The sequence below is a fragment of the Apus apus genome, chromosome 1 (assembly GCF_020740795.1).
Source record: "Apus apus isolate bApuApu2 chromosome 1, bApuApu2.pri.cur, whole genome shotgun sequence".
In the NCBI taxonomy this organism is placed as follows: domain Eukaryota; kingdom Metazoa; phylum Chordata; class Aves; order Apodiformes; family Apodidae; genus Apus; species Apus apus.
The window spans coordinates 52258447-52281104 of record NC_067282.1 but is presented as its reverse complement, the minus strand read 5'-3'; the positions used below and the strand labels follow the sequence as shown (position 1 = coordinate 52281104).

The 22658-nt window shown below is 38.6% G+C and overlaps 1 protein-coding gene across 4 annotated transcripts in view; it reads right to left on the bottom strand.

Moving 5' to 3' along the window:
• Positions 1-22658, bottom strand: part of HS6ST3 (heparan sulfate 6-O-sulfotransferase 3) — a 305979-nt gene that overhangs the window by 224621 nt on the left and 58700 nt on the right. The window contains exon 2 of one of the 4 annotated variants that reach the window (XM_051608268.1): positions 7437-7457. The exons of the other annotated variants lie outside the window; for them this stretch is intronic. Within the exon in view, the coding sequence (XP_051464228.1) occupies positions 7437-7457 (21 nt within the window). The remainder of the gene's footprint in view (positions 1-7436; positions 7458-22658) is intronic. 4 annotated transcript variants of the gene reach the window in all.

The following is a 22658-nucleotide window of genomic DNA, read 5'->3' as shown; positions in this document are numbered from 1 at the left end:
AACCTGTCTTGCTTTGGTACAGGTGACACAAACATCCACTTTGAGAATGCACACATAGAGAAGGAAGACCACCACTGTTAGATCTGCTCCAGTTTTTCATTAACACCTTGCTGCTGCTATCCCACAGAAGCCAGCACATGACGTACGCAGTCAGGCATGACAGACCCGTGCCCAAGCCAAAAATGAGCACACTTAACAGGTTCACTTCCTTGATTATTTGTTAGCCAAAGGTGACAGCTCTTAGGTGAACAGAGGCCACGGGTGGTAGGAGTAGGGCTGTGAAGTTTCCTTTGCTGGGCAGCAGAATTTAGAGATTTGGAAATAAAGGGTGATCTCAGGAGAGGAACAAGAAAGATAAACACCCTCCCATAATTCAGTCCCTTCCCTACAAAGCAGCAGAGTCTGAAGTAGAAGAGCAACAGGAAATTCTCCTACAAAGCAATAGAAATTCAGCTGTAGACCCAGACCATCAGGCCACAGAGACATGAGTCTTGAAAGCAGCTCCTGGGCTCTTTTCATATCCCACTCAGCAATTACCAGCTGACTGTGCAGCTGTTCCAAAAGTTATTACAAGAGAATGACTCTGGCACTCATATTGCCTACACATGAAAATTATTGTTGGAATAAGAAGAGGCAGAAAATGGAGAAAAGATAACAGATGCTGTTGACAACATACAGGAGACCTACAATAATACAATACAGTTGAGAAAATTCATATTATGGCTCAAACAAAAAAGTTACCCCCTCTCAATTGAAAAAGTTGAAGCAGTTGTTAGATGTAGAGAACACTACAAGAGATAAGAAGTGCATCATAACAGAATTAACACAGCTGAGGTTTTTATTACTAAGAAGGAAGCCTAAGCAGCAAGGCGAGCACTCACAAGAACTTGAAGTGGATTTTGGGTGCCTAGGAAGCCAGAACTCTGCCAGATTGTTTTTTACTGACGGGTCATGATCAAGGGGTTCGTTTGGAAGCTGCCTGCCTGCAGTGCACACCTGCAAGACCAGTGCTCCTCAGACTTGGAGATGGATACAACAAAGATGAAGAATCTGAGCTCAAACAGCAAAACAAGCTGATGTGTAAACACAAGAAGGCTCATTCTTTTTTGTATGCAAGGTTCCAGAAAAGTTTCCAAAATTAAAATATCTAAGAAGCTTAAAGACATTTGGATTGCAATTATGTTATTAATTCTGAAATGCAACACTGCTTTCTTTTAAAGGCAAAATGAAATTAGAATACAGTATTTCAACACAGTTAGCATTGCTACTTTCTTACTTTCTGAGCAAGACATTAAATATACAACTGTGGGCACTGAGGAACTTATTCAAGCAATAAGGGAAGAAAAGAAGTTGAGGAGACAGATGTTGCAAGACAGCTCCAAATGGAAAAGAGACTTCAAACTGGCACTCTGTTCCACAAATACTATAGTTGGAGAAATCCAATTTTATTCAGAAACCATTACAAAGAAAGAAATGTTACAGACCAACAACAACAAAAAAGCTGTTCTAAAAATATTAAGAAATAAAATGCTTTCCCCTTCATTTTATTTATATTATGTGCAGGGACAATAATAGCAACAAGCTTATTTTATGATTACAGCAGTAACCGAGGGATTAAGTTTTTTTAAAGTATGGACTACAGTAATGGCACTCAAAAAATGAGTTTTTTCTCCTTTTTTCACTGTTCTTCATATAAAGCTGTATTTAAATGTTATCAACTTCAGCATTAGTTAATCATTTTCACAATTCTTTTACATGAAATCAGTCCAGCTTTTCTCAGTAACTGGAGGAAGGTAATGCCAATCCAAATGAAGCAATTATTTCAGAAATCAAGTTAAACCATTTTCCTTTTTATTCACTGTAACAGTCTTTAAGTATGATTAATCAAATCAACCTTCCCTTTCCGGGCACAGCTGTAATTGCTAAGTGCAAATTAAAGCATATTATATATGGTATATGATACTTAATCTGAAGACAAATTTTTATTAACATTTAAGTAAAACTTTGTTAAATGACTTAAGGATACCCACTGAATATATCTTAACATTACATACATGCCCTAAGGGAAATGAAAAAATATTTCAAAAATACTTCAAACCCATAAATTATCCAATCGTTTGAAAAAAACAGAACAAAAACAAAAAAAAACACCCAAAAAGTAACAGTAATGATATGTTTGCATCAATAAACAGATTATCTTCATCAATCCTGTCGTGCAGTTTACAACAGGGTAGCAGGTAATTCTACATTATTATTATTTTTTTAAAAATAATAATAAATCCTAAACCTAGAATCTCAAACTTAATTCTTTTTCAGCATAATGCTGACAATCCTTCAGAGAGATACAGCAGCACTACATTCCTTACTGGAGTAAGCTGCTACAACTTCTATGATTTTAATAAATCTTGACAAGTGTTGTAAAATCCCTTGCTACCACTGTTACCTAAGCCAACATGGGCAAGGAAATTCCCCCAATAAGGAATTATCTAAAGGATAAGAGTCAATATTCTTATTCAATACTCTAAGGTTTATTTTACCTTCCTTATTTTGCATCTATTGATAACCATATAAATGCTTCCTGATGCAGTTTAATACAATGCCTTGTCCTACTGTCTGTGCATGTAACTTTGAACCTATTTTATTAAGAAAAGCTGGAACAGAACAATATCATCTCAAAAATGCAAACAGCAGGAACTAGCCTGCAGAACCTCTGAAAATCCTTCACAAGCTAACAGGAAAAAAAATCCCAAAACAAACCTACAAAACATTACATGGGATATCACTTTTGTACGTTTTGCTACCTAAAAAAAACATTATGTGGGATATCACTTTAGTTCAAAAAGGGAAAAAAAAACCACATTTGGGGACATAGTGTTAGTAACAGAATCCATCTTTGGTGCTGGACAGTCAAAATGCATTATATTGAAGGAAGGACAATTATGAAGAGTTCATCAATTACTTTTAGGACAGTGTTTTGTCCTATGAATAATCAGAAGGGTTTTGCCACACCCCCACTAGTCTTCATTGTTAAGGTCATAAAACAATAACATCTGCATTAATAATGAAACCTAATAATTTATTTATACATAAAAATAATTAAAAGACACCTATTCTGTGTTCTGGGCTTTTTTAAAAATACATCACCAGTCCTCTAAAAAAAAAAGTCTTAACTGAAATAGCTATGCTGTTGTGCACGATCAGAAAAATGATGGGGCAGCCAGCTGCCACTACATGGAACAAGGTACAGGCTCAGCATTCCCCTCAATAGGGAAAAACTGCCACTTTATTTCCTGCTTTCAACAGTCACAGAATGGGAAAGCTAGCACCTTTAGGAACACTGTTTTTCTTTCCAATCTAACAATTGGCCAATAGCTTCAGAAATTATTTTATGGAAAGGAAGATACATGCGGCAAGATCATAGAATCATAGAATCATAGAATCATAGAATCCTAGGGGTTGGAAGGGACCTCGAAAGATCATCTAGTCCAACCCCCCTGCCAGAGCAGGGTCACCTAGAGTACATCACACAGGAAGGCATCCAGGCGGGTTTTGAATGTCTCCAGCGAAGGAGACTCCACAACCTCTCTGGGCAGCCTGTTCCAGTGCTCTGTCACTCTTACAGTAAAAAAATTTTTCCTGATATTCACCTTAAACCTCCTATGCTCCAACTTGTATCCATTACCCCTTGTCCTATCACTGGTCTTCACTGAAAAAAGCTTAACTCCATCGTCTTGACACTCACCCTTTACATATTTGTAAACATTGATGAGGTCCCCCCTCAGTCTCCTTTTCTCCAAACTAAAGAGACCCAGCTCCCTCAGCCTTTCCTCATAAGGGAGATGTTCCACTCCCTTAATCATCCTTGTGGCTCTGCGCTGGACTCTTTCAAGCACTTCCCTGTCCTTCTTGAACTGAGGGGCCCAGAACTGGACACAATATTCCAGATGTGGCCTCACCAACGCAGAATAGAGGGGGAGGAGAACCTCTCTTGACCTACTAACCACACCCTTTCTAATACACCCCAGGATGCCATTGGCCTTCTTAGCCACAAGGGCACACTGCTGACTCATGGTCATCCTCCTGTCTACCATGACTCCCAGGTCCCTTTCACCTACACTGCTCTCCAGCAGGTCAGCCCCCAACCTGTACTGGTGCATGGCGTTTTTCTTCCCCAGATGCAAAACTCTACACTTGCTCTTGTTAAACTTCATCAGGTTTTTCCCCGCCCAAGTCTCCAGCCTGTCTAAGTCTCTCTGAATGGCAGCACAGCCTTCTGGTGTGTCAGCCACTCCTCCCAGCTTGGTGTCATCAGCAAACTTGCTGAGGGTACATTCTGTGCCCTCATCCAGGTCGTTGATGAAGATATTGAACAACACCGGTCCCAGTACCGACCCCTGAGGGACTCCACTAGTCACAGGCCTCCAACTAGATTCTGCCCCATTGACTACAACTCTCTGACTTCTTCCTTTCAACCAGTTCTTGATCCACCTCACTGCCTGATCATCAAACCCATACTTGATCAACTTATCTACAAGGATGCTGTGGGAGACGGTGTCAAATGCTTTACTGAAATCAAGATAGACCACATCTACCGCTCTACCATCATCTATCCACCTAGTAATTTCCTCATAGAAGGCTATGAGGTTAGTCAAACATGACTTACCCTTGGTAAAACCATGTTGACTGCTCTTGATGACCCCCATCTCCTTGATATGTCTAGAGATAGTGCCAAGGACAAGTTGTTCCATTACCTTTCCAGGGATGGAGGTGAGGCTGACCGGTCTATAGTTACCCGGGTCCTCCTTCTTGCCCTTCTTGTAGACTGGAGTGACATTTGCTATCCTCCAGTCCTCAGGCACCTCTCCTGTTACCCATGACTTACCGAAGATGATGGAGAGTGGACTAGCAATGACCTCCGCCAGCTCCCTCAGCACCCTTGGATGCATTTCATCCGGACCCATCGATTTATGGATGTCCAGATTATGCAACTGATCCCTAACCCAATCCTCATCTACTATGTCCTCACCTATCTTGACTACTTCTGGGGTTATATGAATCTGGGGCTCATGGGAAAAGCCTGCAGGAGTAAAGACAGAGGCAAAGAAGGCATTCAGCACCTCTGCCTTCTTCATATCCTCTGTCACCAGGGCACCCACCTCATTCAGCAGTGGGCCTATATTGCCTCTGGTATTAGCTTTGTTGGCTATGTATCTGAAAAAGCCCTTTCTACTGTCCTTAACCCGACTTGCAAGGTTAAGTTCCAAGGAGGCCTTAGCTTTCCTAGTTGCCTCCCTACATTCCCTGACAACATTCCTATATTCCTCCCAAGTGACCAGCCCCTCCTTCCATGATCTATAGATTTTCCTCTTCCACTTGAGTTTCCCCAGCAGTTCCTTTTTTAACCACGCTGGTCTCCTAGCTCCCTTACTAGATTTTCTACCCATTGGGACACACTGATGCTGTGCTTGCAAGAAGTGGTCCTTGAATATTGTCCAGCTATCTTGAGCCCCTTTACCTTCTAGCACTCTGTCCCATGGGACTTCCCTTAACAATTGGTTGAGGAGGCCGAAGTTTGCTCTGTAGAAGTCCAGGGTTCTGGTCCTGCTGGAAATTCTGTTCCTCCCACACAGGATCCTGAACTCCACCATCTCACCTGAACTCCACCATCTCATAGATAGATGACAGACAGAGAGCAAGCCTTTGACTTCCACCTCATAATGTCAGAAATCCAGGAATAAATGCCCTTGTGGGTAAAACTTACGTAGTAGAAGTGTGAATTCTCTCTATTGGATTTTAATTTTTCATTAGATAAGAGCAGTGTTTCCTGAAGGATGGATATATCCAAACCAACCACACAATGAAGAATGAATTAGAGATGCTAAAGGTAGATATCAAGAAGCCTTCACTGCTAGGAGCCTTCTGGATGTGAAAGCTTAAGGCAGACTTATCTATTCCACCGAACAATATCTAGACTCTGTCTAGTACCCAAAATACCTTTTTAAACTTAACTTAATGCACACCTAAACCATAATGCAATTACTACACTTCTCTTTTGTTATTGCCATTAATAGCTGAATAATGTTTCTAATTGGCTATCACTAGTTTAAAACATTCTTACAAAGCAGAAACAAGTTTTCTCACTTAATTCCACTCAGATGCATCCTTGTAATTACATACATTTCAAATTACCAATTTAAAACCTCATCTCACCTGCAATCACCTAGCATGGGCAGCAGGGTATGAGGAAGGGAAAGAAGAGAAAGACAAGAACAGAAAAGAGGAGAAAAAAAAAAAAAAGGTGCAGTTGACCAAGAAGTATGAGAGACATTTCTCAGAATCACAGAATCATCAGAGTTGGAAGGACCTCCAGAGATCATCTAGTCCAACTCCCCTGCTAACGCAGGATCCCAAAGAGCACATTACTCAGGGCTGCATCCAGGTGGGTTTTGAATATCTTCAGAGAAGGGGACTCCACAACCTCCCTAGGCAGCCTGTTCCAGGGCTCTGTCACCCTCATTTAACTGTCCCTACCATGTCAAGACAGCATTTCAGTCTGGCTTTGAGTCCAATAGTAAATACACTTTTACTCTGGAAACAAGGAATTTTTAAATGCAATTTTCCTTGTTCCATACACTTCTGGCAGATGCATATCTAACTGTCTTTACCACTTGTTCTTTTTTTCACCCTTAAACAGTTATCTCTTAAAGCTAACTACATTATTTGAGAACTATTAAAAAATTAAGAAAAGCTCTGAAAGTCACATGACGTTCACTCACAAGAAGTAATCCATCTAATAGCTCACCACAGCAGCCAATGCAGGGTTTCCTTACCAAAGGTTTTAGGCTGAACACATATCCTGGTGACTTTATCTGTTGCAAAGCTGCTTCTCCTGTTTCACTGCTGAGGTGAGGGAAACAGAATATTCCTCCTCTAACCAAGCAGTGCTCAGGATCCGAAGCTTAAGCCACGTCTTAAGATGTGTGAAGAAAAAAGTGTCAGAGTCTAAGCTGGTAGTTATGAGAATGGCACTTTACATGCATATTACACTCCTATTTGATGTACATATTAAAGTATTTTCCATCCTCTGGAAAAGTTGTCCATTCGTGACAGTCTACCACAACTGCTATTTATTGTAATATTCAACACAGAGTGTCTCTTTTTGCCTAAACATACCCAGACGATTCATGAAGTCCCTGGATTTATAATGGGAAGCTTTTGTTTATTGTTTGTTTTTTTTTTTTAAATTAAGAGTTAAGATAAGCCAAGGACAAGATGATTAGTAGTCATAACATTAATCTTTTTGCTGTACCTAACAACTTCATTTACTATTTAAGACACAACCCCTTGTGGAATTGCTCTTCTGTTGAGCTGAAGTCTTCTGCCCTCCTTTGAGATGTAATGGATGTGCTCTCAGGAAACTAAATCTGATAGGAAACACTCTCACTGACTTCAGTGAACTATTAAAAGACTAAAACAGAAAAATAAGGTTCACAAGTGACAAAGGAACCCCACACATTTCATTTAAATATGAAGACTTCTCTGATAGTGAGAAATAATTCCTGCATCAGCAATGAGATTTAGAAAGATACTGTCTGTTAATATTAATACTTAAGTAAGGTGTATTTTGACAATTTCCAGGACAGATTCTACATACACTGCTTCCATCATTGGACAGGAGTAACAGCACACATACAATACACATTAAACAGCAGACTCCAGCCCTTAGCTTCCCAGCACAGTTGAGCAGCTTCATGCTACATTAGTCCTGTAATGCAAAGAGAACCCAAAAATAGAGACATTTTTAACCTGGACTGTCTAAGCCTCCAAGGAAATGAGGCTTAGGCAGTCCTACATCTGTTCACTTGTCACATTTAACTTCTAAACTTGCTGGCCAATTTCAAATTAATTTCATAAAGGGTTTGAAGACTCAAAAACAATTAAATCCCTGCAAATTCGACAAAAATTAGAAGCTGAGCACAAAAGAGACATCTACATAATGCTCTTACTGGAGAAAAATTAGTTTTGACTAATCTATTATCCACCACCTATCTAATGAAATAAACACACACACTGTGTGTGTGTATATATATCTCTTTGAGTATCTATACCCTGTATATATTCTAAACCTAACTGGACACGGTCGTGGACAACATGCTCTAGTCAATCCTGCTTGAGGAAAATGGTTGGACTAAATTATTTTTAAAGGTCTCTTCCAACCCAAACCATCCTATGATCTCATGAGGTCCCATCCAACCTAAACAAGTATCTGGGGTGGGAGAGTGGTGGTATGTGGTGTTTGTGGCTTCAGGGAAGCCACACCAAATGATATCAAACAAGGTTGCCAGAAGAGAAGCTCAGGCAGGAAAGGAAGAAGAATTCTTTGAAAGGTAAAGGGCATAAATCCAAAGGCAACCAAGCTTTAGCAGTTATGCTATTAATGATGCATTTTCTTCAGTGACCTTCAGAATTTCACTGAAGACTTGTCACTCCACTGCTTATGTGCTATTAGCAGAATAATTTCAGAAATCATCTCTAGGGATACAAGCCAAAAAATTGTATTTACACTTTAATAAAACACAGTTTTGATAGCAAAGATCACTCCTCTAACCTTTTACCTTGATGTGAATGTACCCACACTGGGTGTTGCATATCTTTTTAAAACATATCCTCCATATTAAATGATTAAATAATACAAAACTGTAGCGAAGAGGCTTAAAAGTGAAATTTATTTTGACCTGGCTGTTGGTGGGGGATGAGTATTGGATCACAAATTTTGAAACATTTGCAAGGGATAAAAATGAGAACCAGCAAACTACAACAAATGGGGCATTTAGGGAGATGACCAAACACACTTCCAGCCTAACTGAATGCTGCAGAAGAGTCATGTACAAGCAAAGGAGCAAGACTGGGGTTGAGACAACACATGACTGGGTCCTCCGCACCAGCAGACAATCATATAGACAACTCCTGGACATAGTGTATACTCCTTTATGGATAGAAATAGAAGGAAGTTGAGAAGAAGACATTGTGTAGACAACTGCAGTGATACCACAGCAGATGCAGGATGGAAGCCTGGTGAGCAGAAGCAGGATTACTCATGACTGTAGACATGCAAAAGTAGGTATCTGCAAGTGAGCTTATCATCTAAACTCCTCTTAGAAACAACGGGCCATCAAATCCATTCATTCATGAAGACTGGAACAACTCCACCTAAGAGTTAAGTCATATGAGGAACTTAATGACACCAACAAATAGAAGAGGGCTTGAGAAGCCTAAGAAATTCTAGGTTGAAATTCTGTGCATGGACAAGAACTAGACTACAGTTCACAACATGGTCTAGATGCTGACAACAGCAGCAATCAGAAGCTGCAAGGCCAAGAAACACCATCAATGACAAACATCAAGACCTCACAGAGCAGGTGAGCACTTGGTTGGGGCACAGTGCCCAAACAAATAATTGTGATAGAGTTCAAATTTGGAGGAGCATAAGGCAAAGCAAATCTTGATGTGGGTTGGATCAGCACACCAAACAAGTTCATCAAACTGCTGAGGGCTACTCTGGCACAATTTCCTTAGATTCATCATTCCTGCAGGAGCAACAGGATTTGAAAGGTTCACTAGCATTGTGTTTAATTTTTAAAATAGAAACAGAATTAAAAATTATGAAACGTTTTCAAAATATTACAAAACAGAAAAGCTTTGTGGGTAATCTCAAAACTATTGAATAGCACTGAACTACAGGGTAACCTGATGCACAGCATCTATCAAGGAATTCAAGAAAATACAAGTGAAAATCATGTGGCTGAGCAAAAGAGTAACATAGGCTATTAGAAACATTTTTTTTTAAGGGACCTATTGAAATTATAAGATTACACTTCTGGCAGACAAAAAGACAATAAATCATACCTGAAATTATTTAAGGAACAATCTGGAAAAGACACAAAAACTAATAATGCCACTTATAAACTAAAACTTCTATCATACCAAAAACCTAACATGGCTGATGGGACACTAACCTTTGAGAAGATCTGGGTAAGTAAAAAAAGCAGCAAACCTTGTAAACTACACCAGACAAAGCAGGAGGGACTATTCTGAAAAACAGTATTAATGAGTATACAGGCATATTGCAAAAGACTTACCAAAGCTTTGGTAAAGCAGCATCATGACTGACAAACCTTAAAAGATTCCACATGCAAGAAAAAGCAAGAAAATCCATCAGGCACGATGAACAAAAAAAAGCAGCTTTCAGTGTCATTCAGAAAAAAAAGCTCTTAAAGCCTCCAAGCTGCCACAGCATTAGAATAACATCCTTTCTTGGATAGAAAACTTAATGAAAGACAAAAAACAAGGAAAAAGAAATGGGCAGTAGTCACCCTGGAAAGACACTGCCCAGCAGTATTTCATGGAAATCTGCCCAGATCCACTGTACTCTGCTGTCTATAGACAATGTAACTACTCAGCAGCAGGAGCAGAGAACATCATGCCCTAGTATTTATGAAGCAACCACATCTGTAATGCTCTGACCACTTCTGATTCCTTTTATCACAAAAAAAGTTGTAAATGGGAAAGTTACTGAGGAGGACATTAACCACCTTCAAATGCATGGAACAGATTAATGTGGGGAATCATTAAGACACCTGGGCTCCTCAGTCCAGTAGATGAGATAACTCCTCATTTGTAAGATAATGAATAGCATGAAAATGGAGAAAAAACAACTGTTCAGTGCATCTTCCAATTTAATAACCAAGGTACATTAAATGAAGCTATAATGTGACAAGTTCACAGAGGGCACTTCCCACTATTTGTTATTCTATGTTCTTGCTTAAGTACCTGCAAGAGACCCAAGAAGTTTCTTATGTTTAAAAAGCAACTGGACATATTATTTGGACTGAAACTCCTCCAAGCTATAGAAAACAAAAACCACCACAGGCTCAGAGAGTATTCTGGGGACTTCGTCCAGTGACAATGAAAGCCACTATCCTACTGCCAACAGGAGACTTTGATTTAAGTTAGTGCACCCATTTGTATGTTATACTGGCACATTTCAAGAAAGAAACATTGGGGTAATGACCATATTCAGACTCTCTGAAAATGCAAAATCCTCTAATTTTGTTCTAACCTTCAACACTGTGTTCACCATATTCAGAGCAAGACCAAAAAACCTATTTGTGTGCAACAAAGAGACAAAGAAAACCTGGCTTTAATATATGAATAATTCAGAAGGCAGACATACTATGATTATTTATACCATCCCAGATTTCCATGAAAATCTGTATGTTACACTTAAGTCTTTATAATAAGCTTCTATTACATAACTGACCTGTGTGACCAACTTCAGAAGGCATCAAAAGAACTAATCTCAACTCTTTATATGCAAAGCAATGCTTTAATTGTATTTCTTGGTCTTAACTTCCAGGGAAGGTAGGAAAAAGTCAAAACAGTAATCTATGTGCAGCATCCCAAGTTTGCACCTTTTCCTGTATCATATGCAGCATAACCATAATAGCACAGAAGGAAATACTTTCGGATCTTAATATATTCTACATTAACAAAGCAAGGCAGTTAAATGAAAGTCTGATGTAGTAAAGGTAGCTGGAGGCATAAAGGAGAGAGGGGAGTAAGGGGAAGCAAAATATAATAGCATTATATATCCTCAGTGATGGGAACAAATCTATTTATTTTTTTTTACTTAATCTCATTATATTCTCCTTCCCAAGCTCTGAATTTCATTTATCACTGCATGTTGGTAAGCTGTCTGATGCACAGGCAACATTTTCATGTATTTTTTATGCAAGAACAATAAAAACTTGATTCTTATTAATGCTTCTTGAAGCAAAACAAAATTTAAAAAAAGCAAAACAGTCATTTATATTATTTCTATTTTCCATCAAACAGAAAGGGAATTTGTTCCACAGAAACTGAATATTCTAAATTTCCCTTTGGGCAGAAGGGAGAATCTTGCTAAAACCAAAACAAAGTGGTTGGTTTGCTACCTATCATAACAGGTGATCAAAAGTTTGAACTAGGAAAAGTTGCCTTAATACATGAGAGAAAATATGAGAGAAAAATGAAAGTAGTTCAGAATTATCTTTTTGGTGAGATACATATACCTCTATTTTAAATAAAGCTTTTCTTCAGAAATTAGTTCTGAATGAAAACAATTATTTCAAGAACACAATCCCAAAACTGCCTACAGAGCTGAACAATACTTGTTACAGAACTCACACTTCTTTCCATTTTTAAGGAGGTTAACAGTTTCTCTCCAGTACAAAAGAATAAGAGGAAGAGAATTTGAAGAGTAACTCAGACTCTCTGTGTGGTACTTAAGTGTAGAAAAAAGTATAAAATCTTTAAGAGTTCTAATTCCTACAAAATAACTATGTATTGAAAATATGATGAAAAACTAAGCCATACAGTGAAGCTGTTGGAGAATGCAGACTGTTCAGCATCCCAAGATCTGTAGGATAACTGTTGAGTTCCATGATAAGAGTTAAGAAATTCCAGTTATTTTAACAGGACATTTTCAGAGAGAAATCTCCAGAAAAAGATATAGAAAGGAATTGTCTTTAACATCACATCAGCCAGTGCTTTCTTTAATATGTTTAGGGAGGTTAGAATGCAAACAATGCTAGGTCAGATAAGAACAGAGGAGGAGATAGGAGAATCATTCCATCAGCTATGCAATACAGACTTAATCATAGAATCACAGAATGGTTAAGATTGGAAGGGATCTTAAATAACATCAGGTTCCAACCTCCCTGCTATGAGCAGGGACACCTCACACTAGACCGGGCTGCACAAGCCTCATCGAATCTGGCCTTGAACACCTCCAGGGAGGGGGCTTCCACAATCTTCCTGGGCAACCTCCCTCCTATTCCAGCACCTTACTACTCTCATGGGGAAGAATTTCTTCCACTGTCTAACAAAAATCTACCCTCTTTCAGTTTAAAACCATTACCCCCTGTCCTATCACTGCCCTCTCTGGTGAAAAGCCCCTCCCCAGCTTTTCTGTAGCCCCTTCATGTACTGAAAGACTGCTGTAAGGTCTCCCTGAAGCCTTCTCTTCTCTAGGCTGAACAGCCCCAACTCCCTCAGCCTGTGTTCATGGCAGAGGTGCTCCAGCCCTTTGATCATCTTGATCATCATGATTTGCCCTTAGTGAAGCCATGTTGGCTGCCGCCTGTCACCTCCTTATTTTCCATGTGCCTTAGCAGATTTTCCAGGAGGATCTGTTCCATGATCTTGCCAGACACAGAGGTGAGACTGACTGGCCTGTAGTTCCCTGGGTCTTCCTTTTTCCCCTTTTTAAAAATAGGGGCTATGTTCCCTTTTTTCCAATCAGTGGGAACCTCACAAGACTGCCATGACCTCTCATATAGGACGGACAGAGGCTTAGCTACTGCATCCTCCAGCTCCCTCATGACCCGTGGATGGACCCCATTAGGTCCCAGAGACTTGTACACTTTCAGGTTCTTTAGATAGTCAAACCTGTTCTCCTGCAGTGAGGGGTGCTTTGTTCTCCCAGACCCTGCTTTCACCTGCTGTGGCCTTTGTGGTGAGGCTGGAGCACTTGCCAGAGACTGATGCAAAGAAGACACTGAAAAGCTCAGCCTTCTCAATATCCTGCATAGCTAGACCTCCCGTTTCCTTCAGGAATGGGCCTACATTTCCTTGGTTGTCCTTTCCTCCTTTTCAATGGCAGCTGTCCCTAATTTCTAAGCAAGAATGATGACACAGGACGACTCCCAGAATAATGGAATTTACCAAAATGTTGAGCCATATGCTACCAGCTCACAAGGCTGCAACACTTTCTAAGAGGACACCTATGATGTCAAGATATGCCCTTCACCTTCATGGTAACTACTTACATCCCCACAGCAAAGTATGAACTCTTTCTCTAAGGCTGGGACCAGCATTGCTACTAATGTTAAGCTGCAAAAAGTGCTGATATTACAACAGAAAGGGCTGTGTGAGTTTTTTGTGGCAGTTTCAGCTGTCCTGTATTGTCAGAGAACTTGCAACCACTGCTGTGGTTTAGACCTGTCCAGAGTGTCAGGGGGTGGTCCCTGAAGGACTGACCAGGATGAGAGACTCACAGAGATGCTAGCCAGCTGGCACACAGCAGGTACAGGTCCATGTTCCAAGCACAGCCTAAGAGACGTCTATTCAAGCAAAGGTGAGTGCATGTGGGAATAGGTGCATGCTGATGTGTATTCACTTACAGTTAAGTATGTATGTGTCGAGGCTGATGCGAGTAATAGTGGTCAAGCACAAAAAAGAAAATCAACCTATACACACCAAGCCAGAGCTAACACAGGAATTTTTAACAGGGCTCTGAAAAGTGGACTATGTAACAAGTGTGTTCTGTTACTGGGGTTTCAGTAACATTTTACCATCTTCCAATATCAGTTTAATTCAAATACTTCACATAGGCATTAATGCCATTTGTTCTAAAATTCTGCTGATGCACTCCATTTTGTGGTGGTGTTCTGCATCTGTGTAACCTTGGTGTTAAATATACGTCACAAAATAACGTCCAAATAACATTGAGGGGAAAGGTGATTTTCCTATTCTATCAGAAAAAGGAACACATGATACCTAACTGACCTTCATGCAGTGCAGAGCAAGTGACAGATCCATTTCACTGTGTCCTTCTCATCTGTGTAGCTTCAGCAGCAAAAATGAGTTTTCAGCATGCAAAAACTAGAATGAGGAAATTCCTAAATTGCTTCCTTTAACTCATTACGTCCCATGACTTAGGACATACTGCTCATCGTGTAGAACAGTCCACATTGTTACGACATTAAACTAGTTGTTCAAAAAGTACTCAGGTAGATGCTTTAATGCAGTATGGATCCCTGTCATCAAAACCTGTGCATATAGACAGCAGCTACGCAAATGAGCCCATAGTACTAATGCAGCTATTTGTCACAAAATCAGTCAGATCCAAGTTACTAATTTTAATCAAATTCTCACAAAGATTCCTCTGTTTAGGTTCAGTCCACTACACATACGTTGTTTGAATTCTGTAACCATTTGGTTATAACCTGCTCTAAATCAGAATGTTATGATATACAACATGATAAAGACCTACACATAGAATTTACTTAGATGCTTTAAAAAACAGGATTGTGGATAACAAATCAATAAGCTTTTGGACTAAGTAATCTCCATCACCAGCCAGAGTAACTTAGCCCATCTGAAAAAAATGCACAAGACTTCCAGTACTCTTGCAACATTGGTTAATGCATTCAATTTGGAATCATTTTTGCATGTAAAGATTTCATTGAAGTACTAAAACCAATTTATTTCTAACTTGTGTTTGGAGATAACCTGTTGCCTACATCACTACCTCCTTAAAAAAAAAAAAAAAAAAAATTGAATTCTACCTACAAACCTACCAGCTTTAAATTGTTCCTCAGAATAGCTAAGGCAGCACAGTAATTGTGTGAGAAGTCAGGAACAAAAAAAAAAAGAAGAGTGAAAGGAAAAGAAGTATCATTTTACAAAGAACATCTATGCAGAAACTCTTCTTAGATAAAAAAATAAGTAATAGAAAAACAGTTTTGCCTGACATCAGTTTTTCTGACCTGATTCTCTCTGGAATACACTATCTTAAAAGGTAACTTATGTGCTCAGTTCTCCTCTCTTTTTATCTAATAATACACACAACCAACAGTCTTTTGAAACTTTCACAGAAACACTGTCAGGTCCTTATTTCCTACTGAAGACAAAGCATTGATCTATACAAAAGAAAACCAGCATGATAAAAGTTATATACATCTTAACTTTTGGGGATAACAAAAAGGCAGGAATAAATAGCTACAATAAAGAGGAAGTAACACAAAAGGATGATCACAAGCAAAGAACTCTTAACAAATACAAAAGAATACAAAGCACACTTGACAACAGTTCAAGCACTAAAACAGTTGAGTACATTCTAAATTCTGGGGTTTTTAAAAGTCTCAGTACAGGTAACCTTACATACATTAAAATACATCATGAATTGTATTAAGTAGTCTGAAAACACACAATGATCACTTATCTACACTTTTTGCTGAATTCAGTTCCTTCAAATAAAGATTTTGAAAATGCCACCTTGCACACAAGGTCAACAGTTGTTCTGCTCCTGACTTAAGTCAACATATGAAGTAGTCAAATCTCAGGAAAAAAAAAGGTGATATGAAGGGAATACTTATGTTAAATTTCGTATTTCGTTAAACAAAATGAACAGGTAACTATTGTTGTTCTAGTTAAGTTATCTTCACATTCAGGTCTCAAGTTCCACCAAGAGGTGTAACAGCCAAGAGGACTGGAGGAGTCCATACTCTGTCAATCTTTTATTTATTAATGGTACCAGATTATTGGGGTTTTTTTCTGTACCCCAATGGATTGTGCATGCAACCCCATTTTGGAGACCACTGGTCCCTAGCACAAAGTCTTCTCTTACCTATGTACTAGTCCCACAGAGCGAAAGAAAAGAGGCTGCATATTCAGCAAGCCAGGACATTAAAGTGCACAATGGCAACTGCTTTCTCCTTCTGCAGAAACAACATTGAGTGGCACTCAACCACAACTCAGTAACAGTATTAGCTGATTGCAGAGATTGCTCTTTGCAGCTTTTCTATGTCATCATACATAAGCAAATTAGCTGGATTTTTCTAGTCTCTTTTGTTGTGTTCCAGAGTTTGTCTCAGATAACGAAGAGCTGACGGTGGAGCTGCCTTGCTGTTTCAGTCCTACTGAACAGCTGATTAGTGTGGAAATACAGATGTTGCTGCTATTACTCAGCCAGCATGAAATGACATCTTGTAAGTCAAGTCATCATCTTAAAAAAAAAAAAAAAGGCTAGGATATCTATTGCCATTTCAGTATTAAGTTAACTAACTACTGAATAAAACCCAGAAACATAACTACTTCTCACTATTAAAATAAGTTTAATAAGACCAGAAATCAGGATTTCTTCCTCTGCCACGTGCTGCCTAAACAGTGCAGCTGCAATGACAGAAATGGGAAGTTATATAATCAGCAGGACTCCTAAGAATCATGCTGAACACACCTCAACAGTTCCTAGAGGATGGCTCCTCAACAAGAGAGGTATCATTTGTCCTCAGAACTGTATGCACCTACATAAAAGGGGGTTTTAATTTAAAAAAATTACTCTCCAGTCCCAATTTATTTAAAAAATAATAGTATATAATGATTTTGAAGGGTCAAAAAAAAAGTTATGAAAACCAGCTTTCATATTACGTGCAATAATAACCATGGTGCAGGGTTAACATGGTAACAGTAGATTTAATCAAATTCATCAATTAAATCAAATTCAACTTGCCTTCACAGTTGGTTCTCCACCTCAAAAGCCTCAGATTACAGACTCTCCTTCAACCTTTTTGGCCACGACATACAAAGTGACCACTGAGGAACAGCCACTTGCATAACTTCTGAGCTCCAGAAACAAATGCAAATGGCACAACCGAAGCCCAAGAGTTAACAGTAATAAAATCTTGTTGCCTTTATATACATCCAGCATCTCCAAAGTTTACACAAGGCAACTCGGTAACACTTAATTCCTGTTAACCTCTCAACTCTACATGACTGTCTTTCTTTGGCTGCTTCCTACAGTGACCAATCAGGCCCATCAGGACCAATTCAGGAACCAGAAAGCCCAGTAACAGTCACTAGAAAGATCATTGATTTGGGCTTCATAAAATTCTTCTCTATCTCAAACCAAGTTACTCTATTAATTTCATATTCCTTCCATTTATTGCTTGATGGATATTTCTCCAAATAAAGTTCAAAAAGTGAAGATACCTGGTAGAACAATTTGGCAATAAATATCTAGTACCATTGCTGCTTCTTCCCAACTTGTATGTGCATAAATAAACATATAAAGTCAGGAAAAGGGAAACAGCAGCCCCAAAACACCCACTGCTTCAGCACAGTATTACCTCTGGTTGCACCTGAATGCACTGGAGAAGTGTGTCCCACCATAATTCCATGAAGAGTAAAACAGTGTATGTAACATGACCTCATGGTCTATTCACTGCTATAGTGGCATAGCCAAGCCAAATCTCCCCAAACAGGGGTGCTGGCATGAGCTCAGTAACAAGTGTTGTATCAATCAACTATTTGAGAGAGACGCCACTCCTACTCTTAAAAATACTGCTTTTCAAAAACAAAATAAAAAAAGGCAAAACACAATCTCTTTCCTCCCAAGCAGGGAAGAAAACCAAATGAAATTAATATAAAAGAGAAATAATCAGAATTATTTCCTGAAACAGCACCTTGCTCCTAAAGCAAGCCTCCACATGAAGTGGTGAAAGAAGTAACTCCTCATACAGACTCATTCCTTTACAAGGCAGGTAAGGGGTGAGTTTTTTTAAATGGCTGGTCCTTCAAAAGATTCCTTTCAGCATTATGAACAAGTCGTTCAGACATGCTTTATAGATAAGGACAGTAAGAAACCTCACAAAATTCAAATCAAAATTCATGCTCATTTATAGCTAAGAAACTTTAAGACTTCAATCAAGATACAGCAAGAAGTATGAAATAAAATTCTTCAAGGGGTATTTCTCAGTTGCAACAATGCACTCAATTTCAATGATTGAATCTTCATTTTTCTAATTTTCATATTTCTAATGTTCTGAAATGCACAGTGCAAGGCTCAAAACTAACATCTCCTTATTATAACTGTATTTCAATAGCTTGCAAGAAGTAGTATTTTCCTCAGCTCTGTTTTAACAGCTTTGATGATGTGCACAACACAGAAGAAAAACACAGCCATAAAAAATTATTTAAAAACCCACTTGGATAGACTCAGCATCTCAGTTCCTGTGAAAGCACTGAAAGGCATGAGAAATGAGACATCTCAGAAAAAAGGTGTTAACTTGTCATTATAAGCCCCTACGCACTCACTGCAGGTGCATTGATCGGTGCTCAGGTTGCACAAGTTCTTTTTTAATATGAAGGAAAACACTGGCAAGTAGAGGGGAAAAAAAAAAGAGTATCAAGAACCCAAACTGGGAAGAAGAATGTAACAGAGCAGGAGAACCTGTTTTCACAGCTATTAAAGATAAAATTAGCCCGCTAGTATCTCCTTTCTTATTTATCAGAAACAACCTATAAGTTCAGGGCAGCTAGAACAAAGGTCTGGTGTAACTCTACTCACACCAGCTACATTTTCCCTCCACCCCAACAAAATTATTTTAAAAATTCACAAGCAAGTAGAAGTAGCTCATTTTTGAGGCACACAGACAGTTCTTGTGCGACCATCAAGAAAACAAATAAAATCATTTGAGATCCCAAAATGTGGATGTTATCTTGATGGGAAGAAAAACCTAGTCTCTGATTATATTACACAAGGTTTGAAGACTGCAGCTAAAACCCATGCCATTTAGGGTATTAACCTGCATACAGCTGGAGTTACCTGAAACAAATTCATTCAGCTTATCCGACACCGAAATGACATGCAAAGAGCTCATCATTGTGGGAACTGGGTATGTGTTGTTTACCTCTGTCATATCTCCTTTATTTTTTCCCCTTTGTATATCACAATATTTTAACTGAGTTGTAGATGTCAGACATACCAAAAAAACTGACAAGGAATCATCTAATTCTGCAAACTAACTTTGTACATACTCTTTGAGAAGTCCTTTTGAATTCAAAAGTTGGTCTGTAATCTACTAAATTATTACAAGATGCATCTGCTCAAAATGAAAAAAATATGAACACAGTAGTTAGAGATTAGAAATGTATGGAATGCAGAAATGCTAAATGTCAACATTTTAGTTGTCAAATCTTGCTGTCCAGACATTTACTTACACTTCTTACTTACCCGACTACACAGGAGTTTCTATACAAATATTTTCCTTTTTTTTATTGAGCTATCTTTTCTCTGCTTAAAGGGAAAGATACAGGTGAAATTATTTAGTATCTATGCACTTTATACATTTGCCAAAGTTAAGTAGTCATTTTTCTATAAGGAATGTATGTGAACAATCATGTGCAAGCATACTTAAAATCTGCTATTTTAAAAATTTTTGTTTGTTGCTTCAGGGTCCAAAATCCCTAAATAATTACTGGAAAGGCCCACTGCCATCTAGTTGTATAAACACAAATAAGCCTAAGATAATACCCCAAGCACCAAGAGTAATGACAGAGGTGGAAGAGATAGCCTAGTCAGGCATGAAATTGATTTTATAATAGCAAATATCTGTTTCCTTCCATGTGTTAGGTAAATAATTCTAAAGAAGAGAGTAAAGATAATAAACCCAAAATCATTAACTGATCCTACTAAATCAAATGAAAGAGAGAGAAACATGTTCTCACAGTGACCCTGAAACCTGTTTAATAGCTAATTAAAGCAATTACTCCAAGCATGACAAAGTCCTTAATCATGAACACCTTCAGATGCAGAGGAGATTTTAGCACATTTTTTTTACTTTCTTCAAAGATATTAATATTTTATTTAAATTAGAAGTTTACAACAACAGAACTTTGACCAGTTAGTCACTGCATTGTTAACCACCAATACAGTTCTCAGTCTTCAACCAGTATAGCTGAGAAAAGATACTCTGCACAGACTTTACCAAATTTGACTACTCAGCAAAAGAAGGATTACAGTATTCAATAATTTCAGTGCTTTTATAAAAAGATTTCTCTAAAACACTTGAAGGCTGTTTTGCTTTGTGAGGAAAATTTACCCTCACATTTGGAAACAAACTTGAAAGCCAACAGAAATGCAATATTAATCCAAGGCAACTACAAAAACAACTCTGCTAAGCACACCCCACGCCACAAACCCCTAAAGTCTGGGATTCTGCACTCATTTGAATAACTTACTCTTTTTAAACTTACCTCATTTACTTTTCTCCTCCATCCCAAAGCCATCTGACACAGCTATAACTTGAATTCCTTCATTTGTAAGCTCCAGACACAAAAGTTGTTTGTTGGGGTTTTTTTTATTAAAGCTTTACGCTCAATAACTTCATAGCCTTTTAATAAGTTATCTAGTTATCTACTGCCATTCCTAGTGCTCTATTGGAGTTAATTAGGCTGCTATTTTAACATGGATAATTTTCAAGTTACTAAATACTTCTGCACTGTAACAATACACAGAACAGTATCCTGAAGTAAATGGCTTGACCATTACAGAGTGTTGAACTTGACAGTTTATCCAGTCATAAATTTCATGCATTTCTAAGAGTTCTCTTCTTTCTGGATTTTGCCGGGTTATGCAAAAAGATAACCATTGTGCTTATTAAATATAGACATTCTTCGCATTTATTTTAAAAATCCTATAATCTGGCTCCCTACAGAAAACAAAACAAAAAACCCACAAACAAACAAAAAAAACATTACTGCTTCCACTAACTTTTGAGCTTGCTGACAAGCCTCAAACAAGTTGGACAAAACCAGAGTCCACAAACACATCAAGTTCCCACATATTCAAGCAGTATTTTTCAGTACCGAGAAGAAACAGAAAGATCCAAAGCACTGATGCTTGTACAAGAAAGGCAGAGAAGGACAATCTTTACTGTAACTTTGGGCATTACCACATTGTAAAATAAAATAGAAGAACTAAACCTTTCAGCTTTCCCTGGTTATCACTACTGAGTCCAAATTTCTTCCTTCTCTTCTGCTCATGTGGGGGCACAAGTGGGGGATGCAGTCATTTGCTGTACAGGATTCCCATGATAGCTTCTCCTAAACATACACTGCCAGTAGACATCACACACCTTCTTGAACACATATAGATGCACTCTCCAGATGTCAAGCCCAATTAGAACTAACATTTTCAGTTAATATATTTCAGAAACTACAGATCAGAAGTAATGGTCTTGTAATACCTCCTCCTTTACCTCACAGCCACCTACTCCGTTTCCTGCAGCACCATGTTTCCAATGCCAACATGAAAAAGGTTGGGGTTTTTTGTGGTGGTTTTTTATTAAAATGCTCTTAAGCAAAACTGCCTGTACTTCAGAAGTGCTACTTAGTGCCAGCAAGGGTTGAGAAATGGCGTATGAAGGCACTAAATTTAGCTTGTTTCATGTAGGATGGAAAACCACTTCTGCCATTGACCCGGACAAAACTCAGCTTGCTACACCCTGGACTCAAGTATTTTTATGTACCCTAAAGCACTCGTACAGCATGGTGCTCACTTTTAGACTTACAAAAAAGTAAAAAACTGGCCTTTAACGAGACACTTTGATGCATCTAAGGCATCTCCTCTGGGAACGAAAGTGATCAGGGCCACAAGACAAGCTCACATTCGGCCTGCACAGGAATACATATAAACTTTAAATCTTTCTGCTGCTTTCAGATCCTTTGAGCTCTCTCCATCTTTCATCTCTTCAAAGATAGCTCTCAGAGGAAAACCATAAACCTGAGCTACAAAAAAGTAGAGGCAATATTCAGATCAAGATACACCTGCATGCTTGTATGTTCTGATCAGACTGACAAACCACTCTGTGTGTCTGCTTCAACTCTACACTTGCCAAAAGTGACGTTTTTCCTTTCAGAACTGCCCCATATATACAAAAAGTTTCAACACAAAACCTAAATACACTAGACTGTGAAGACTGAGCACAGTGGAAAGAAAAGCTGTTTGGAAGGAAGAGTGGACTAGGAAAGGTGCTACGTTCACAATGCCTCCATCA